The 20,126-nt window shown below is 38.7% G+C and overlaps 1 protein-coding gene across 39 annotated transcripts in view; it reads left to right on the top strand.

The window, feature by feature from the left end:
- The window catches only part of Nrxn1 (neurexin 1), a 1,037,700-nt gene extending 1,018,187 nt beyond the window's left edge, over positions 1-19,513 (top strand). For all 39 annotated transcript variants that reach the window (XM_051175288.1, XM_051175287.1, XM_051175279.1 and 36 more), the window contains one exon: positions 19,054-19,513. In XM_051175288.1, coding sequence (XP_051031245.1) covers positions 19,054-19,361 — 308 coding nt within the window. In that variant the 3' untranslated portion in view covers positions 19,362-19,513. The remainder of the gene's footprint in view (positions 1-19,053) is intronic.
- The last annotated feature ends 613 nt before the right edge of the window (positions 19,514-20,126 follow it).

Genomic DNA, 20,126 nt, shown 5'->3' with positions numbered 1-20,126 from the left:
ATGCATCCACTCCTGTGCCAGCCCTGGAAGAAAAAAAACACAGTGTATACCTTCACCACGCTCCCCTCCCTTCCCTACCCCACACCTAGCCACCAGGGTTATTTTTCATTCTATCTTAGAAGACTCCCTACATTTGGTGCTTTAAACATTTTTTTTCTCCTAATTTTCAAGTCCTTCTTCTCAGACATTAAAATATCACTCGATTATTAGTGGCATTTCCAGTATTGAAGTGAATGTATCTAAGGTAATTATTCCATGCCTCAGATAAACTGGGACACAAATGGCAGCTTTGTTATTCCTTTCCAATTCATCTCTATAAAAGTAATATCCGAGCTATTTTTTTTCCTTTTACATAACACCGTTACTTTTTTGGTGCTGAAAATTGATGGGCAGCTGATGAGACCACTCAGGCCCCCTGCTGGGAAGAGCGCATGTTGAAACTAGATCAGGGACACCCCCTGAGTGGGAACACATGGAACTCAATTACAGTTGATTCCAGCCACATGGTCCTACGTGGTTAGAATTGGATGACAGCTCCACACAGGGACAGTCAGGGTTTTAGGATACAAAGAGGCCGGGTTATGCGGGACAGCTAACCAATCCCATCTCCACAGGTAGGAGCTTCACACTCCCACTGGTCACAGGCCATCACTGTCCAAATATGTCCTTTTTATGCTATACAAACACTGACAGATGGATGACATTCAACTTGTGTTTCCTTTGAAACAAACAAACAGAAAACCACTTGCACCTACTGTGCTTTTCCCTCACACAAGACATGCTGTTTGGAATGGATGGATAGCAGGTGGGAAGTATTTTGAAGAACAATGATTTGTTCTAATATGTGTTTTTGAATGCTCCCTGGAGCTATTATTTTTATTATACTATAGGTACATAAGCATTCATGCTACCTATGTCTCTTTTACAAAATAAATGTTTGAAAACAGGGTTTCTTTGACACTACTTATTTTGGATTTTCTTAGTTAACTGATGGAATGTCAACACAGCACTCACCTAAATTCTCAGATAGTATCCCTCTGTCTCAGTTTTATGCCTTGTCTTGTGCCCTTGGTTTCCATGCTGATATTAAAACACTCAAAGAAAACAATGACCTTTTTTTGGTGTCTAAGTTTCCTAGTGAAGAACTCCGATTATTCTTGCCTCCCAGTAAAAACAAATTCAGCTTCCTCATTCCTCCAATGTATCTAGAAAATCCTCTTATATTTACAATGGTGAGGATAGTATGTCAAATCTCTTCGTACTTAAAGGTGAATAGCTGATTAAGTGGGAAACTTTTCAACTACATAAACCATTGTTGCACTAGAAAAAAAGAAAAGCTCTTTGAATAATGAGATTAGTCCTCATCAATCTCTCTATATATGTTCTCTCTCTCTCTCTCTCTCTCTCTCTCTCTCTCTGTGTGTGTGTGTGTGTGTGTGTGTGTGTGTGTGTATGCCCTCTCAGTGATCTCTCTCCTTGTGTTCCTTCTCTCTCTTGCTGTGTGTGTGTGTTGTCTTAGGTAATGGAGGTGAACACTCAGCCCAGCCACTGTAAACATACTTTGCTTGCACATGGGTTACATTTCATGGATCAAAGCTCATGTGTATGAATGAGTAATGACAGATAACAAGTACCTTTTAGATTTAGTAAAGACAGATCCTATGTCATTATTGCTTTTAGTCCTTACAAACATTTTCCTGTTTCTCATTTTAACGAATCCATCAAGTGTTTCATAGCTGCATGAGATTCAGAGAGATCCTTACTGAAATAATACTTCAGCTCTCACTATTCTACCTGACAGAAAGTGGACTTGTGGTTTCTTGAAACTGAGGTTGTTCCTCTAAAATTTAGGAACCTCACAAATACAGAATTAGCTTTCAAGATGTTCATTTAGATAATTCGCTGGAATAAATTTAAGTCTGATGGCAAAAGGTCCTTCACATGTATTACTATTCATTAGAGAAAATTTGCTACAATTACTATGCAATTTTGAGTGGTTTTCCAGTGTGCTATTTTGAGCAAAAGATGAAAGAATTTCTAGTGCACTGATCCCATTAACCATTAGGAATAAAAATATGTATATTGAACAAGCTGCATCTTTTCATTAAATAAGTAATCTCAATCATTTAAAGGAATATATCATTTATTAGACCATATTTTTGAGACTGATTTAGAAGACAATTTTGTTCTTCATTTAAATTTGGGTTATTTATTATGCAGTTATTCAAAAGTGAGTCTAATTAGACAATAATAGCCAACATATTGCTATTAAAATGGAGGACTTTGAGCTACAACCAGAAAAACAGCATAAGGAACATTCCATTTTCAGGAAGATGGAGCATCTCCTGGGTATCCGGGCTGGGTCAGCATTGAGGCCCAGTCATCATGCAGGAGGGGTGGCTGAAGTTTGGCACTGACATGCTATTAGCATGCAATATTCTGGCTTGGAGCTTTTTTTTTTTTTTCTTGACCTTTTTGTTGCCATATATAAATTTAATTCAATTCCCCAAAATACTGGATAAAAGCTAATAGAATATAGCCATAAGAGAAGAAAGGCACATATTCTTAATCTTCCCTCTTCCCTCCTCTTTCCCTCCCTCCTTCCCTGTCTTTCCCTGCCCCTCCCCCTCTCTTCCCTGGGCAGTGGATCAGACTACTGCCCTCTTAGGCTTGGCAACTGCTCTCTACTTCAGAGCTGCAACCCCACCCCTTATCAGTCTTTACCTTTCTAAACTGATATGCTGGAATGAAAATTTACATTGAAGGAAGTTCAATTGCAGGGAAAATTTATTCCAAATTATTGTGATAAGAGAGCGGGGTTATTAATCTACCTGCATTCAGAGTTCATGGGGAGGAGGAAGCAAAGAGGTAGAGTTTTTAAGAGAAGGGACAGAAGAAGGGGTGATTGCTTTGAGCCAATGCCTTCAAGCAGAGGAACCGCCCCCCCCCTCTTAATTAGGTTCAACTATGGGGTTGACCCCTCTTCCTAGAAGAAACTGGAGAGTGAGAGTATTATATCCCTGATGTTTACATTTCAAAGGAATGGTTCCCAGGTCCTCATTTTTTTTGTTTGTTTGTGGTTTTTTGTTTGTTTGTTTGTGCTTTGATTTTTTTTCCAGACAGGGTTTCTCTGTGCAGCTTTGTTACCAGGCTGACCTTGAACTCATAGAGATCTGTGTGCCTCTGTCTTCCCAGTGCTGGGATGAAAGGCCACCACCTGTGTTTAACTAAATAGGAGTCTTGAAACTTGAAAGAGACTTTAAAAATATTTACTTATCACACAGAAAAAGTATTTAGAATTACAAGGGAAAGAAATGTTAGAAAGGCAGAGAGCAGGAAAAAGCCCGTCTGTTGATGAGTCAGCCTACTGCTCCGGTTTGCCTTCACCTACATCAAATCAGTGTCAACATCAATACGAATGTCATCTAAAAATTTTGAGAGTCTCACCTAGGGTAGACACCTTACCAGACAAATTAGGGTCCCCTCTCAGGTTCTTAGTCACGTTAATAGAAGAAGCATGAGGAGGAGAAAGCCCAGCCGTAATTTTCTTAGAATTTAAAAGAAAAGCCCAGGGCAGGCAAACTTTCTATGAGAGGAAGACAAAGACAAGGGAGAAGAAAGTGTTTTTTAGTTAGACATGGGTTTGGCAAGCAGTCAGCCAAAAGGAAAAGGGGGCTTAGGGTGGTTGTGGGGAGTTTCAGTACCATGCAAAGCTTAAGTAAGCTTGGCCAACTTTGGAAAGAGACAGAAAAGAAGGTCGGGGAAAAAAGGAAGGGAGCAGGGGCTGGGTAGCGCTTTCAGAAAAGCAGGTAGACTTAAACCAACCACACAGCAGCAGGCCCAGAAGTACCTGGACAGAGGACAGAAAGGGGATTCTAGGAAGGGAAAGTACATAATCTCATTCAAGAGACAAATATTCCTCCCTCTCTTTACCACACCACGCACTGCAAGTACATCTGCCTTCTTGGGAGTGGGTCATCCCTTGGCCAGGTATAGACCTGCCTAACTGAATGAATTCTTAATGGAGGAAAAGGTGACCTGTTTTTTGCCTGCAAACAGATTCCATTCCTTAGGCTAGGAGATGCTGCACTGACATTGAGAGGCAGGGGGCAAGGGAACAAAACTCCAATAGGGCTTTGGTCTGTTCCCCAGTGTGAACCTGTATTGACCTTTCTGTAATATTTGGATTTTGTCTTTTAATATAATAACACATATGGACTTTGGTTATACTTCATTAAGTCCTGGACAGCACTTTTAACATTTGTAATATGAAATGGGATGCTTTAGTCATGCGGACTAGTTATAATCACAGAAGTCCTCTGAGATGCAGCCCTTTCCTACTTTGGAGAAGGCTATTTGGTATTTTTAGTGCTCAACGTCTCAGTCCATATGAATGAGTAGAATGAATAGAGTTATTGTGAGGTTGGTAACAAAGAAGAAGGCCACAAGTTGCACGTACCTGGGGGTTTAATAAGTAACAGTGATGATGGAGTGTAATGAATAACCATGATGAATACAAGAGCAGTGAGAGGAGGCAGCCACTGCTCCTGGCATTGGGTTGTAAGCAGATGCCTTATTCTGCTCCCTAGGAAGATTCCTGAATCTGCTACACAGATTGCTCTGAATGGAAAGGGCATGGCCCTTTCAGTATTAGAGAAAATGGGCTCCATTAAAATGTTTCATTTAGGGCTGAAAATGTAGCTCAGTTGGCAGTGTACTTACTTAGCATGTATGAGCCCCTAGGTTCAACTCCTAACAGTCCATAATCGGGTTTGGTAGGGAACATCTATGATCCCAGCACTCAGGTGGTAGAGTCAGGAGAATCAGTCAAGATCAACCTCTACTACATAGCAAATTCAAGCCAGCAAACTTTGCATGAGACACTACCAAAAGACAGAAAAAGTCTCAACTAACACATGATTAGTTGCTTGTATGATTAACATATACACATACTATCTTGCCACAGTTGGTTAAACTTGAAAATAATATATACACATATATTTGTGTGTCTCTATATATGTATACTATACATACATATATATGCTGATACAGTGTCATATACACTGAACAATATTATACATTCACTAAGGGCTGCAGAATACATTTTAAGCAGCCTATATATGTCCAGCATCAAACATCAGCAACTTGTTTTATATCAGAATTTTATTGGAAAATGCTAACATGCCACAAAGTCTTTCTATAGTACAGCACATATCCCCATTGTGCTTTGAAAGGACAAAATACCATACATCGCCACACTCTTAAAAACTCACCAGCCATGAGAAGAGAAATGTATGTATTCAGAAATATATATATATATATATATATATATATATATATATATATATATAGTCTAAGTCTATCTCTCATGAAAACCTGACGCCTTGGAAGAATGAAGCTGTGTTCTATTGTAATTTGTGCCAAATCCCTATTTTGATGATAAAGTTGGTTTCCTGTGGAGTTTTCCTGGTACCTTATTAATTCCATTTCCTCAAATGGTATGAAGGGTGAGCTAGCATATTCTGAATTCCACTCCATGGGGTATGCTGCCTCCAAGAAGAACCAATATGCTTTCTTGTCATCAGCTCATATGTTCCAAGGAGCAGCAAATGTTACATTTGGCACTAGTTTTCCGGTCTCCTCCCCACACACTGACATGTTAAAGAGGTCACTGTCATCCTCATTAGATTCTCACTAAGTCACACACTGTTATACAAGCCTCGCAATGGTAACAAAACAAGAAAGGCATTAATGAATTATCCAGATTTAAAAAAAAAAGATACCTTAAAGATACCAGTACAACAATCAAACACATTTAAAACTAATAATAAATTTTTTTGTTTGTTTGTGTTTAAGAAGAAAGACAAGAATGAATTGGCTCCATCTGGAAATGTTATAACCTTTTGTTGCATCTACTGAACTTAGGAAGTCTGGTATGTGAATTCAAATCCAAGGTCATCACTCTGATGTGCCAGAAAAAGCAGATCATTGCACCCATGCACCTGAACTTTAACACCTGCAGAACAACACTGTTGATATTAAACATAATGCCAAAACTGTGCTGATAACAATAAGACCAGGACTATGGAGTGCTCAGTGTAGTGTGCTACACATAAACCTTGATAGAAAATAGCTATTATTAATACTAGCAAATAAGAAGTAAATCATATACCCAACAGAAATAAATCTACTTCCCCAAGCTGAAGGAAACAGTAGTAGTTGGCTTTTCAGGGTCTAGAAAGGTGTTTTTACAAAGTGATTCTGAAGTTCACCGCTGTACAGTTTGTTTGAGAACCACTACAACTGAAAAAGAAAAGATATACATTTACCATTGGCATGCCTGTTCTACTGAAATGAGCAAAGAGTATACATCTCAAGATATTTTTATTTGGGGAATTAAAAAATACAGACACATTTTTTTCTGCTTGTTCTTCTTCCTAAGACATTCAGGATGCTCAGTGCAGCACAACTCACTGGTCATCCCACCCATACAAGATCTGACCCCAGCCACTCTGATGGGTGGCTTGTCTGCCATATTTTCCCAGTCTAATCCTAACAGGCTCCCTTCTAGTAGGCTCAGAGGGGGAGGTATCTAATCTTTCACCTTGGCTATTATACTGAAAAGAGAATATCATCATTTCCTAATGAAAGAAAATTGAGTTGACAGTATAATATAATATTATAAAGAATGCTCCCCCCTAGAGGAATACACCTAGTTCTAGATCAGGAGGCCTTCACTCTACCCCAATACCCACCCAGAAAGCCTGGGGCTTCGAAGGACATTCTGCAGACACCCCAGGCAGAGAGTGGGACACCTCAGACTCAGAATGCACTCACAGCAGCAACTTCTTCCTGGACTTCACTCAGACCCATCATTTCAAAGCAAAAGAGGCAAGAAGAAAAGTTTCTAAAAGAAACTCTAAAACCTAATGAAAAGAGTTCTTTTAAGAGAGTAAACCACCTCAGCTATCATAATAAAAATTTGAAAGGTAGAGAAATGTAATTCACTCCAACAACAACAGCCAGAGAGCACTCCATTAAAGAAAGGTTTCTCAGATAAACAGAAACACGATTCATATGCAGTGCCACCATTAATGGTCTGAAACAACATGGCCAACAACATGGCCAAGATATAGAGGCCATTTTTTTTTTTTTTTTTTTTTTTTTTTTTTTGCCACCTGACTTCATAAAGCCTCTGTTCATGAAAGGGAAGTACTCAAACACAACTGTCGCCTCAGAGACAATGTCCCAGGTCATCCCTGCTTCAGCCAACTGAACCATGGAGGATGGGCTATACTACAGATTGTCTAACTGTTGGGACAGCTGCTGGCTCAGTTGCTTTTGTAAGGAAGATGCGGAGAAAATAATTAGGTCATCATGTTTTTAATCAGAATCTTTGATCATTTCATAACAGTTGATCAACTGTTATTCTGCCTGCTCTGAACTTCAAGGTGACCCTTGATGGCATACAATTCAAGGGTCACCATTTTGTTCTGAGGAAGAAGTGTTGGACAAGAGTAACGAGTTGTCCACCACTGCTTTCACAAGTTAGGCAAAGTTTCTGAATTAGAAAATAATGCTTAACCCAGCTTTATCTTGCTCACTTGGCAGTATATATGGACCATTTGGTGGGTATGCAGAGTTGCAGCAGCAAAGGGCAGGGAGACCACAAGAGATGAAGATGGCTGTGACTAGGGGAGACAGAAACACACAGCTGCTTAGGGCAGGTGCTTACTGTTCGATGCTGTTCAGTGTAACACATCGCTCAAGTAGAAAATGACAACAGATTACTCTGCAATCATGAGTGTGGATGCATTAAACAGAAGAAAATGGAATAGTTGCAGACTTTAGGCCTAAGAAGCCTAAATTACATAAGCTCTTTGAGGCTGTTTCATTCCCTTTAACACCCATTGCCATGAAGCTATGGCATGTGGGGAATAAATCCGATAATATATACATAGAACACAGCAGAGAGCCTTGTTAGCAATAACTAGGAGAGGCAATAGTTGTTTGCTTAGTAAAATAGGAAAGTAAATTCTGGTTTTACGGTGAATAAAGCATGATTGGTACTGCACTGAACATCAGTTAATGATTACGTAGTATCAGAAATTTCTACCATGGATAATATTTGGAAGGAAGTTAAGAAAGAGGCTTTTGCTACTACTGCCATATTTATGCAAAGTACACCTGAGTTTTGGGGAAACAGTCCATGGAATTTTCCAAAAGTCTGCCTTTACATATAAAAATCATGTAAAATGGGATGAGCAGTAGTGGTGCATGCCTTTAATCCCAGCACTTGGGGGGCAGAGGCAGGCCTCTGTGAGTTCTCTCAAACTCTGTGAGTTCAATGCCAGCCTGGTCTACAGAGCTAGTTCCAGGGTAGCTGGGGCTGTTACACAGAGAAAGCCTAACTCCAAAAACAAAACAAAACAAAAAGAAAAGAAAATTGTGGGAAACAAAAGTCAGTTATTAGCTTCTGTCAGGGAGCTGAGGGAAGTGTCACAATACCCATACATCCATGCATGTGAGATGGCATACCTCATGCTCTAGCAAGAATCCTGGTGTCCCCTCTACCTATAACCAGGTTCTGAACATGTCCCTGACTCCAGGCGTTGAGGTGATCCCTTGGTATTGCATGAGGTGGTCAATGCTTTCTAGGTCCATGACTTTCTGGGTGTTGTAGGAAGAGAAACTACTTCACTATGAAGAAGCAAAGAGCTTAGTAAGAAAGAGCATCATCAACAACTTAACACGCGGGGCCCTCTTACTTTGTCCTTCTGAACTGTAACCCATTTCATGGAAATGGTATTTAAACACTCCAGGCTCCTTGGCTTGGAAATATGTGTTCCACTGCTGTTTCTGTGGCTTTTTCTCTGCCAGACGGTTGAGGGAGGTCAGTCAGATGAGTGTCTACTTTAGCACTCTCATCCCAGCATTAAGAAGACTGAGAAGGACTCTTAAAACTTATACAACTTGGGGCTGGAGAGATGGCTCAGGGGTTAAGAGCACTGACTGTTCTTCCAGAGGACCCAGGTTCAATTCCCAGCAGCCATATGGCAGCTCACACCTGTCTGTAACTTCAAGATCTAACCCTCTCACACAGACATGCACACGGGCAAAATACTAACGTACATAAAGTGAAAATAACTAAATTAAAAAAAACAAACCTTCCACAACAGCTCTGCTGAACAACAGGACTCACAGTTAGCTATCAACTATTTATTCATAGCCATCTGGATTACTGTCCCCTGCTGTAACAGTAAATGAGGAACCCAAATGATGAAATGAACACTACTAATTTGGCTAACTTTGAATAACTGAGTGACTTCAGGCACTAAGATTAAGCAATGCCTTATCAGGGATTATAGAAAAAGCAATGTGATATTTTCATTAAAGCATATTGATCCCAATTTTTCCAGTTTTCCTCTTTCTTGTTAGGTAGTATGGGAAGTTGAGGTTGTGGATATATAGAGGTAAAAATATACCTTTCTACAAAGATTCATTTACTATTATAGAGTATGTATGCATGTGTGCATAAACATATGTGTGGTCATGTGCATGCCCCAGCACACATATTGAAGTCAAAGGACAGCCTTGTGGATTTGGTTCTTTCCTTCCCTTTACATGGGTTTGTGGCTTCCAGGGATTAAACTTGGGTCATCAGGTTTATACAACCAACACTTTACCTGATAAACCATCTGGCAAACCCTAACCATAAATCTTATTCAAAAGGATTCAGTACTTGTTATTGAAGTGCTCAAGAGGTTGAAGCAAAAGGATCATGACTTCAGGGGCAGTCTGAGCTATGTAATGAGTTCTAGGTCAGTGTGAGCCTGGGTCTCAAACATGTATGCATACATATTTACATACACACATACACACACACACACAAACACACACACACACCGTGAGGATTCTCTCAGAAGTATATGGAAATCTACAACACTAGTACCAATGCTTTGCTCATTTGCTTAACAACTCCCCTCAAAACTTTGGAATGAATCACACTTGCTTAATGTTCATGCTACTTCACTCTTAAACGTTGACTAACTCACATCAATCTCTTCGCATAATCCATTAGGATACACATCCTTCTCAGTAGGTGTGCTCAATCTGTCATTAGAGTTGGAAGGTAGAGAAATTGCTAAGAAACAGTGACAGGAAACTATCATCAAAGATAATCTAGTCTGAAATTGAATGAAATCTAACAGAAATGTAACATTTCAGTAAAATTCCATCGCATATAGTGTCTGCACTATACCAAGCAATACATGCTTGAGATTATTTACTTTTTAGGTTCATAAATGTTCCTGGATTACATCCTGTAACAGTTGGAAATGTCAATGTTAGCACCCCAGAGCTTTTCTCATCTCCAGTGGCCTGTGCACATTCTTGCTATTCATCTGATGGTTTGTTTGACTTTCATCAATCGGTGCATGTTCCTTTGTATGTTAGAAGTATTTATTCTTGCATTGTCACTAGGTCTGCAGATATTTTTTTTCTTCCCTTTCATTTGTATTAACTTGTTAGTGGTATTTGTCAGTTTATGTAAGGACTACATGCCAGTCTTTTGACTCATGGCTCATTTTGCTGTCCTCCATGTATACGAAAAGCTTTGTGTCCCCTTTCAAATAGCTTCTGTGTTTCCTAAACTCGCTGTTCTACAGCCTCTCTGGGTCAGTTCATTCTCTAAAAAGTAAACCCTTTCATCCCTCCAGATTATTCCACCCGTGTTGCTGCTACTTCAAAATCTCATATTTAAGTATGTATATTCACATGTGTGTGATCCAGGTGTGAGCACAAGTGTGCAGGTACCCACAGATGCCAGAAGAGATGTAGGATCCCATGGGACTGAAGTGAGGAGTGGTTGTGAGCTACAAAGGCTATTCATGCTCCTATGTTCTTAGCCATTGAACCATCTCTGCAGCCCCATTGTTGTTTCTTATTAGTAGACTCCTCTGGCTGTTTTGTTCTCTGAGTTCTGCTTTCTTTCCTTTTGAGACAGAGTTTCACTATGAGTGATCTGGAATTTGCTATACAGCTCAGGCTGGCACTGCCCACAGGGATTTCCAAGTGCTCAGAAACTTCTGTCCCACTCTTGCACAGCAGCTAGGGTTTTCTTCTGCCGCAACTGTCCAGCTTTTATGCCAGATATGACTTAAACTTTTTTTTTGTTGTTGTGTGTATACTTGCCTTAGCATATATCAAGTCTATGAGGGGATACATCAAGTATGCTTGGTTACCTATTATCCCAACCTGTCCCTGGAGCTTAACTACAGCTTACTCCATAACTGTGCTAAGAACAAGTGGGGAAATTCTTAGAGAAAATGTCATCAAAGATGAACAAACACCATGGTAGAATTTTCTTTTACACATGGGGACTTGGGACTAGAAGTAATGCTATGGCAATACCTGTCTCGGTAAGTAAATAAATGGCAAATTTGAGTAGGTAGCTGTGAGTGAACCACCAAGGAGCATGAGAAACTAGATTCACTTGTACATTAGCACACATTGTGATGCTTTCAAGGGTTTTTAGAAAACTAAATGGGTTAAATTACCATATGAAAATTCTGTAATTGCTGCAGGTGGCAAAGCTGTAGACATATAGTTTACAAGTAGAGCAGTCTATAAATGCCTTGATACTATGGCTTTGCCTAGATAAGAGGAAAAGGTTATGTTCTTGTGTGTATTCATCTTAAATGCAAAGAAATGCATAAAGGATGTAGTCTCTCACTGGCCTTTCTTTCTCATGAGAAGCCAATTGAGGCAGCACCCTACCTTAGAAGTGACTATCATACAGTCACACAATAAGTCCTATTCCTAGCATCTGTATTCATATAAAACCTGGGTTTCAAGAGAAGATAATAATCCTCTTCATCTCAAAGTGGTAGCCCCTGAACCTTCCCTTAAACACAGGCTTTGACAGTTAGAGAAGGAACAGAGAAAAGAAAATACTAGATATCCCATAGCCAATCAGATTGCAGCATATATTGGTTCCTCATTCTTACTGAACCCCCAACTCACTGAGGAAACACTAGGCACCCATTCTCGAGGCTCCTGTTTTCCCTTCAGGAGTGAATTGCAGAAGAGCGATACATTGCACGAGCTGCCAGACAAACAAGAGGGATTTGAAATGCAGAAAAGGTATCACTTCTCACAAAACGCCAGCCTTAGTTCAAATCTAAACATGCCATGGACATCACTGTGCCTTGGTCCTGCAAATGTGGTGTCTAACCGTGCCTTGTTCAGAGTGATCATATCATAATGGCTTATTTTGGCTTATGTTATAGCGAAGGATAAAAATGAGAAAAATAATAGCCCTTTTTTGTTGTTGTTAGATATAGTAAAGAAAAAATTGTACTAATCTCAGTTGGCAAGCACCCCAGGAGCCTACAGTTCCAATTTTCTTTTCACAGTATTAATGAAACTGGGTGTGGGAAAAGTCAGATCTTCCCCATAAATCTGAAACCATTTTCAGGGCTTGCCTCAAATTATAATAACATCCATATATAAGACATGGCATGGAGATCTGTTCCAAAGAGATTATTTTAGGGAAGTGTTTTTGCTAGATGGGGCAGAGATAGAAATCTGAACTAATTACTTTAAGTTAAATCTATGATAAAACCAAGAGTACTAAAAGATACTTTGCAAAAAATGATGTAATCTATACATCTTGCCATCTTGCCAACAAGGATCATCACGAGATATTTACCCAGTAGTCCTAGTTAGCAATATATGATATATATCAGTCTGGAGCTTTATCATCCTATGTATGTCCTTCCACATGTGAAATATATAGCTCACGTTCCATGTTTTATCATTTACTGTTCATTATAATTATTTTTCAAGACTGGCAATTTCTTACAGTCGTCTTTCTGAAAGCTCAAATGCTGAATTTCCATGGCCATCGGTGTACAGAGCTGCCCATGCTTCAGCCTTGATGTGACAGGGTCATGCTTGATGACGAAGCTTATATGTTAGTACTGTATATTAAGGAAATAAAACCAGCCTGGAAACTACAATCTTACCCAGAAAGAGAATTTTGGAAACAACATAACTGTAATACGATTACTGGGAAGGAACTGCTCATTCAAGTGTACGAAAATGGCAGTTTGAGTGATAAAGAGAGCATATGATAGCATACCGCTGCCTTGGCAAACTTATTATTGAAAATATAAAGTGTCCCTATACAAGACCTAATAAACCCTCAGCCTAGGTTTTATGGATTGAGACCTTAAATAGCATGTCTCATCTAGAGTTTTAAATCATTTAAAGTATAAATAAAAGTCAGTTATTTTATTTATTAATGCTGCTGATGTTGTGGAGGAATCCAAGGCCTCGTGAATGAACAACTTATACACTACCATTGAACCTTTTCAGCTATCCAGTTTCATTCTGTCCTTATTTATTCTTTGAGAATATCACATACATATACAGTCTCCAATTGCCTTCTAATCCTCGTACTTATAAATTAGTACAGGTTTCACCCCTCATTAAAGAAGCTTCTTTTTCTATCTTTATTTTTTTAGTTACATTTGTTTTTTAATTGTATGTAGTACGTGCAAGCGAGTGAAATACCTATGGAGATCAGAAGTGGATGTTAAGTCCCAGAGGCTGGAGTTATAGGCCATTGGAACACACCTGACATGGGTGACAAGAACACATCCTCCATAAGAGCAGCATGTGCTCTCTTAACCTCTGAGCCAACCACCACCATTTTGTTTTTCACTGACAATTTTTAGGTATTAAAATGTGACTCGGTTGAGTGCTTTCTTGGCATGTAGGAAACCATAGATTCAATCTCTAGCAACTCATAGATCAAATGTGATATGCAAATGTAATATCCCAGCCTGTAAAATGTGAAAACAGGAAGACCAGAAATTCAATTGTTAGATTTGTCTACAAGTACATAGGTTGAGGCAAGCTTGGAAAACTTATGACTGCCTCAAAAATGAAGAAGGAGGAGGAGGGAGTGGCGGAGAAGGTAAGGGGGAGGAGGAGGTGGGAAGAAGAGAGAGAAAGAGAGAGAGAGAAAATTTGATTGCTGTGTTTCCAGTCTCAGAAAGAGTAATCAAGATACCAAACATTTTCCATTATAACCTAACAATTTTGGAAAACTCATTTACTTTCAAAATTTCATCTTAAAATGTTTACTTTAAAACAGAATAATCTTACAAAACAATTGTGAATTTTATGGTCTAAATTTCATATTCTAAAATGTAACTACGTAAAGACACACAAGTTGAATACCCAGACTCTAATACAAAGCTCCATGCTTTAATGAGCCTCTCCTGTTATGTCCTGTTGCCATCTACAGAAGAATGCTTTCAGGTGTTTTTGTTCCTTTTTGTTTGTTTGTTTGTTTTCACTATGTAGCACTTACTGGTCTAGAAAGTGCAATGTAAATCACACTGGCCATGAATTCACAGAAACTCTCTGCCTCCATAGTGCATGCAGTGACTCAATGTGTAAACCACACTGCTGGATGGGATATTTTTGAAAAGATGAATCAATATCATTTTCTTGGCAAAGCATATAATCTTACCTTTTAAATATATTTAGAAAGTCAAAATTTAAACAGCGAATATAGAATACAAAGAGGATTTTGGTAAAGGACCCACATTTAAACATTTTAGACAATACAGAATAATATTCTTTATTATTGTGCTTTGAATTTGGCAGTTTGGTAATCGATTCTGCCCTTGCTTGGCACCTTGCTTAATAATACAAAAACCCACCAAGGCAGAGCTTTGAACTGTGCTGGTTTCCTCAGCTTCATTTTCTCAATGGGGGAGAACTCACTAGGCATGCTGTTACAAGGGCCTTCTTCAAGAACCAATCAAGATCTGGAAAGGAAAGGGACAGAAGAGACACAGAGAAAGACAGAGAAACAACAAACACAAAAATGAACTCAAATTTTAACAAACTGACTTAAAATGTTTTTATGTAGAATGGCAAATACCTATATTCTTTTGAGGTAACAAAACATGGTAATTAGTCCTTTGGATTTTCTCTTGCTACTGTTGCTGATCCTCTGACGAGATATGGCTGACAGTGTAATAAAGAAATACATTAGCCCTCCTAACATTGGAAGGTATATGCTAATCTAAGTTGCCACAATATTAATCTGATTATCTAACATAAAATATCCTCCATCAGTCTGCTGTACCAAAACAAGACATGTCAAAAATTTCTAGATATTGCTAGGGAGGGGCAAAAAAGGACAGGAGGAGAGTGAGAGGAGAGAGAAGAAAGCAAGAAGTAAAGGGGGGGAAGGAAAGAGGAGAAAATTAAAAACCACCTCTCCACTGTCCTTTAAGATGACTGTCAGTACAGGAGTCTCTCTTCACAGCTACTACTAAGAGAAGTGAGTATGAAGGAAAAGAACTGACTGTGAGTTTGTGACACTGGTAAAAAAGCTTTCTCTTCTTGTCAGTGCCATCAGTAGCCTCAGAATAATTTAGAGTAAATTGCCAACCAAAGTCCAATGCCTTTGTATGGCTGTCAAAATTGGCATACTCTCTCTCCTCATATGTAGTTGTAGCATTTTACAGTCATTCCAGTTGACTGTATGAGGCAATGATACCATTCTACATGCTTTTTTTCTATAAAGCAGAGGAAATGGCAAGTGCATGGGGAAAATTAGGAAATATAATAATGTACTGGCATTGCGTTTTTTTACATCCATGAAGTTCATGATTTGTTTTTTAATTTTTTAATCCAAGATAAGTGACTTAAATAGTTAGGAGATTCACCCATTCATCTCCCCCTCCCACCCCCCACTCCCCCCCTGCTTTGCTGGTTCCCTAGCCTTGAAGTAAGACATCTACGACCACAGAAGTTTAAAACCTTCCCATTTCCATTCATAGCTCATTGCTTCTATTTCTTGGCAAAATTCTCCAAATTATGAAATTTTTTGATTAATTATACATTTCTCTGATTAAAATCCTTCTCTTATATTGTCTGTCATAAGTAGTTAAAATATGACTGCCCTTCTACTTTATGTATTTTTGGAACACATTATATTAGAAGACATTCAGTCTTAGTATCATTTAGACATTTTCTGCATTCCAATTAATATGAAGTGTATTCAGATTTTTTCAGTGAGCATCAAAAAAGCATTAGTAGAAATATTTTTAATACATATAGGTATTTAAAGTTATGTAACCTGTTTTTATACATCTTACTAGGAGAGATATCTCTTTAACATGTAAACACCTTTGACCTTATAACAAAAGTTAAGGGAAATATTGTCCAACCTCCAGATTTGACACATAAATAGAAGTAATTATTGTTTAATGAAGTAGTAATGGAAAAACTGTACGATCTAAGCTGATCACAACACCTATATTAGTGGCTGTTAAAATGTTAGTGTGAGTGAGATGATAAGATGTTTTTTTCATTTGGTCTTGACTTTTCTGGAAAGTGTTTTATATGTTATTTTAAAAATAAGATATTTAGAACTTCTTAAAGTGGGTTCAGCAGAGATATTTTTAGCTCTCATGTGACTTGGGCATTTTGGCTGCTGTTGCAGAATAGGAAAGTACATTTCTTAAATAGGAGATGCTTATCAAACATTTATAGAGCAAAATTCAGAGCTTGCTTTTGTCTTTGGTCTTCTAGAGTGAGCACATATCTGTTTTGAGCTCTATAGTTCCTGGTTGTTTTAAAGACTATATTAGATCTATTCAAGAAAAAATGAGACTAATAATCTAGTATTAAAATGTCTAACATTAGTTCCTAATTGTGCATACACATGCCTGCATTGTTTCCATAGTGAATTTAAACCTGGAATTATGTTAGAGTCCCCAAATTGTAATATCATAAACTAAGTGATTAGGAATTTAGCTCATTATTCCTTCATTTCCTTTTGGAAAAAAAAAAGTGAGATTATTGTGAAAATGTGTTTCAGCATTCCATCATCAGGTGCAGGGGTAAGAATGATTTAGGTAACATTTAAATACAATTGCCTTTTCAACTCTCGAGACACCCTGATAAAAGAACGTTGTGCCAAAGGCACACACAGAAAGTTGTCATTTAGGGAAAGTTAGCAGCTGTGCTAATTGGCACACTTTGGCAAAGATGACTGTATTTGAAGAGAAAGTGCTGCCTTTGGTTTGCCTGATGCTGACAGAGCTTCTGCAGCAGGCTTTTGAGGAGAAATTAATTTCCTGTAATCAAACACTATGGATTATAGTCTTTGTTCCTCTCCACCCTGGCCACAGAAACAACACCAAGGCATTACAAATGCTTTTGTAAAACAAGCAGGGATGTAATTGGCACAGAAGGCTTTGCCTGTTCCATACTGTAGATGCAGAATATAGCTCGTTGCTGCTCTAAGACTGAGAACCAAGGCTCTGTAAGCAGCCTTGCTGATGAGGGTTCATTTGGTGAACAGAAAGAAATTAGCAGCCAAAAGCATGAATTTATGCAAAAGAAATCTTAGTGATGTTTTAAAATAAGATTTCTCTTTTTAAAATCTTTTATTACTGTGTGTGTGGCGGGGGGGGGGGCTTTTCAAAGAAGTATAGGACTCTGCACTTTGGTAAATTTTCCCAAGCAATTAACAGGTAACTTTGTAGAAACATGCACAGTCAAATATGCAAGTATGTAAATTCATTCAGTATAGCTACAGAATCTTGAGATGCATACTTCTGGAAGTTATGACATTCTTAACCCACTACAACAAAAAAAGTGGTCTATTTTTTTCCTTGTAGTATGAGGTGAGTAATGGAGATTCAGAGGAAGAAAACAGATAATAGAAAGCTAGAGAAAATGGTCCAGGATCAAGGACAGAAAGGCCTTTTTCTTTCTTTTTTTTTCCATAGCTTACAATCTTTGAAGGTAGAAAGCAGAAAGCTGCCATTGTTCTCTTAACCTTACCTACTATACATGCCAGGGTTTTCTCTGTACTCTGTGGGCAACCTCAGTGTCTACCTAGACCTGGAGAAGACACTAGATGTTCTAAACTCCATTCTTGTGCCTAAGGAAGGACTTTGCCTCTACCTAGGGAAGTTTGGTTGAGGATTTTGTAGCTGTCACACTAGGAAAGCATTCTATTATTGTCTCTTTTATTATCACTTATTACATTCTGAATTTTCTCTCAAAACAAACCTAGAAGGTATCGTAAATGGAGAAAGGGTGCATTCGTGCATTCTTCTCCAAAGTTCCTAATTTCCAGTATTTATTACAGGTACATACCATCATTCATAAGTAAGGTCTAGCTTGAAGGTCACCAGCCCAATTGCCAATGTATCTGTAAACGTATACTTATTAGACCAGCACATTTCCAACACAAAAGTTGTGTTTTCATTTACAATCATGTAACTAAAATTTTACTTTATACTGCAGGTAATGAGGGCTTGAAAGATGGCTCCATGCTTAAAAGGGTGTACCATCATTTTTGGTATAGGATCTGAGTTTGGTTCCTAGCACTCTGGTCAGGTTATTCACATAGCTCTTTGAATTCCAGCTCCATGGAATCCAGTGCTCCTGGCCTTTATGGTTATGAGCACTCAAAGAAATAAACACACGTATAACTAAAATTGAATTTTAAGAAACATATAGTTGAACTGTTCTAAATGTCTGGATTATTTTATTGTTTGGTACCATGTACATCACAGGGTGGGATGAATTCTGAAGATGTTCCTTGTCTAGCTGTCTTGATCAGTCCACAGTTAGCGCTTAAGTATCCAGAAGCCCCATCAATTTTATTTTCAGGGTGAATTCGTCCAACATGACAGGGGGAGCTGTTGTGATACTGTCTAATACATTGGGTTTATGGTGTCTCACCTGACGTGAAGGTGGTCTGGAAGACATTACTGGGGCTGCAGTATTAGCAAAATTCATCTGCCAGAAGAATGGAAAGATAAATGGAAGTAACTGTCTCCCTTTATGCTCTGGTTGAGTTCCTAAATTGTAGTGGTCATTAGCTGGAGAAGGCTTTGTTTGGTAACTTAACACTTTTCCCCAAAGCAGCGAAGACTTAAGTCAACATGTTTGCTGCTATCCAGGAAACTCAATAATCACTTTTTCTCGTTCTATTTCTTACAGCTAACCCCACCCGAGTGGGTGGCCGCGAACCATATCCAGGCTCTGCAGAGGTGATCCGGGAGTCTAGCAGTACCACTGGCATGGTGGTGGGGATCGTTGCTGCTGCTGCTCTGTGCATCCTCATCCTCCTCTACGCCATGTACAAGTACAGAAACAGGGATGAAGGGTCATACCACGTGGACGAGAGTCGAAACTACATCAGTAACTCAGCACAGTCCAATGGGGCTGTGGTCAAGGAGAAACAGCCCAGCAGCGCCAAAGGCGCCAACAAAAACAAGAAAAACAAGGATAAAGAGTATTATGTCTGATCCCAAGATTCGAAAAAGACAGTTGTATAGAAATAGTCTTCATTTTATCTGAGACATAATATAAACTTATTTACTTTCCTTTTTATGAAGCACATACAAAAGAAGACAGGGAATGCAATCAGGAGGGAAAACTCTTTTTAAAAAACAAACAAGCAAGCAAACAAGTATCTCATGCTCTTGTTTCTCAAAAAACAAAAACAAACAAAAAAATAAAAGAGAGAAGAAAGGAAGGAAAAAATTCTAAAACAAACAAATAAATAAATAAATAAAATAAAAAAAAAATAACAGGGGCCAATAAATTCCCTAACATCCGCAGTGTTTTCATTTACTCTGCCTGTCTTTATGTTGCTGGAACATTTAAAAGACGGTGAGGACCGCTCGCAGTCATAAAGCAAAGGAGTATTACATCGAGGCACAACACAAAACCAACACAAAACACAACACACACAAAGAAGCTACCTATGATCCTGGATTCAGCCAAAGTGCTAGCGCTTTTGTGAGAAGCCAGTGGGTTGGAGTGCCAGACCAGAACTTCCGTTTGTGGGACCATCTGCAGATGATGAGGAGTTGGCCAGCTGGTGCAACTGGAGCAGCAGGGGTTGGAACTTGCATTTGAGACAAAGTGTTGGCTTTTTTGAAGACTTGTGTAGGAACGCATTCAAAAAGCCTCTTTCTGTTTGTGAGAGAATAACAAAATAAAAGTATGGAGGCCTTATTTAAAAAAAGTGGGAAATATAAGGCACATTTTCACACTAAAATTTCAAA

Source organism: Phodopus roborovskii, unplaced genomic scaffold, assembly GCF_943737965.1.
Source record: "Phodopus roborovskii unplaced genomic scaffold, PHOROB, whole genome shotgun sequence".
Classification (NCBI taxonomy): domain Eukaryota; kingdom Metazoa; phylum Chordata; class Mammalia; order Rodentia; family Cricetidae; genus Phodopus; species Phodopus roborovskii.
The sequence above is the reverse complement of the archived record's forward strand: the minus strand, read 5'-3'. Positions and strand labels throughout refer to the sequence as shown.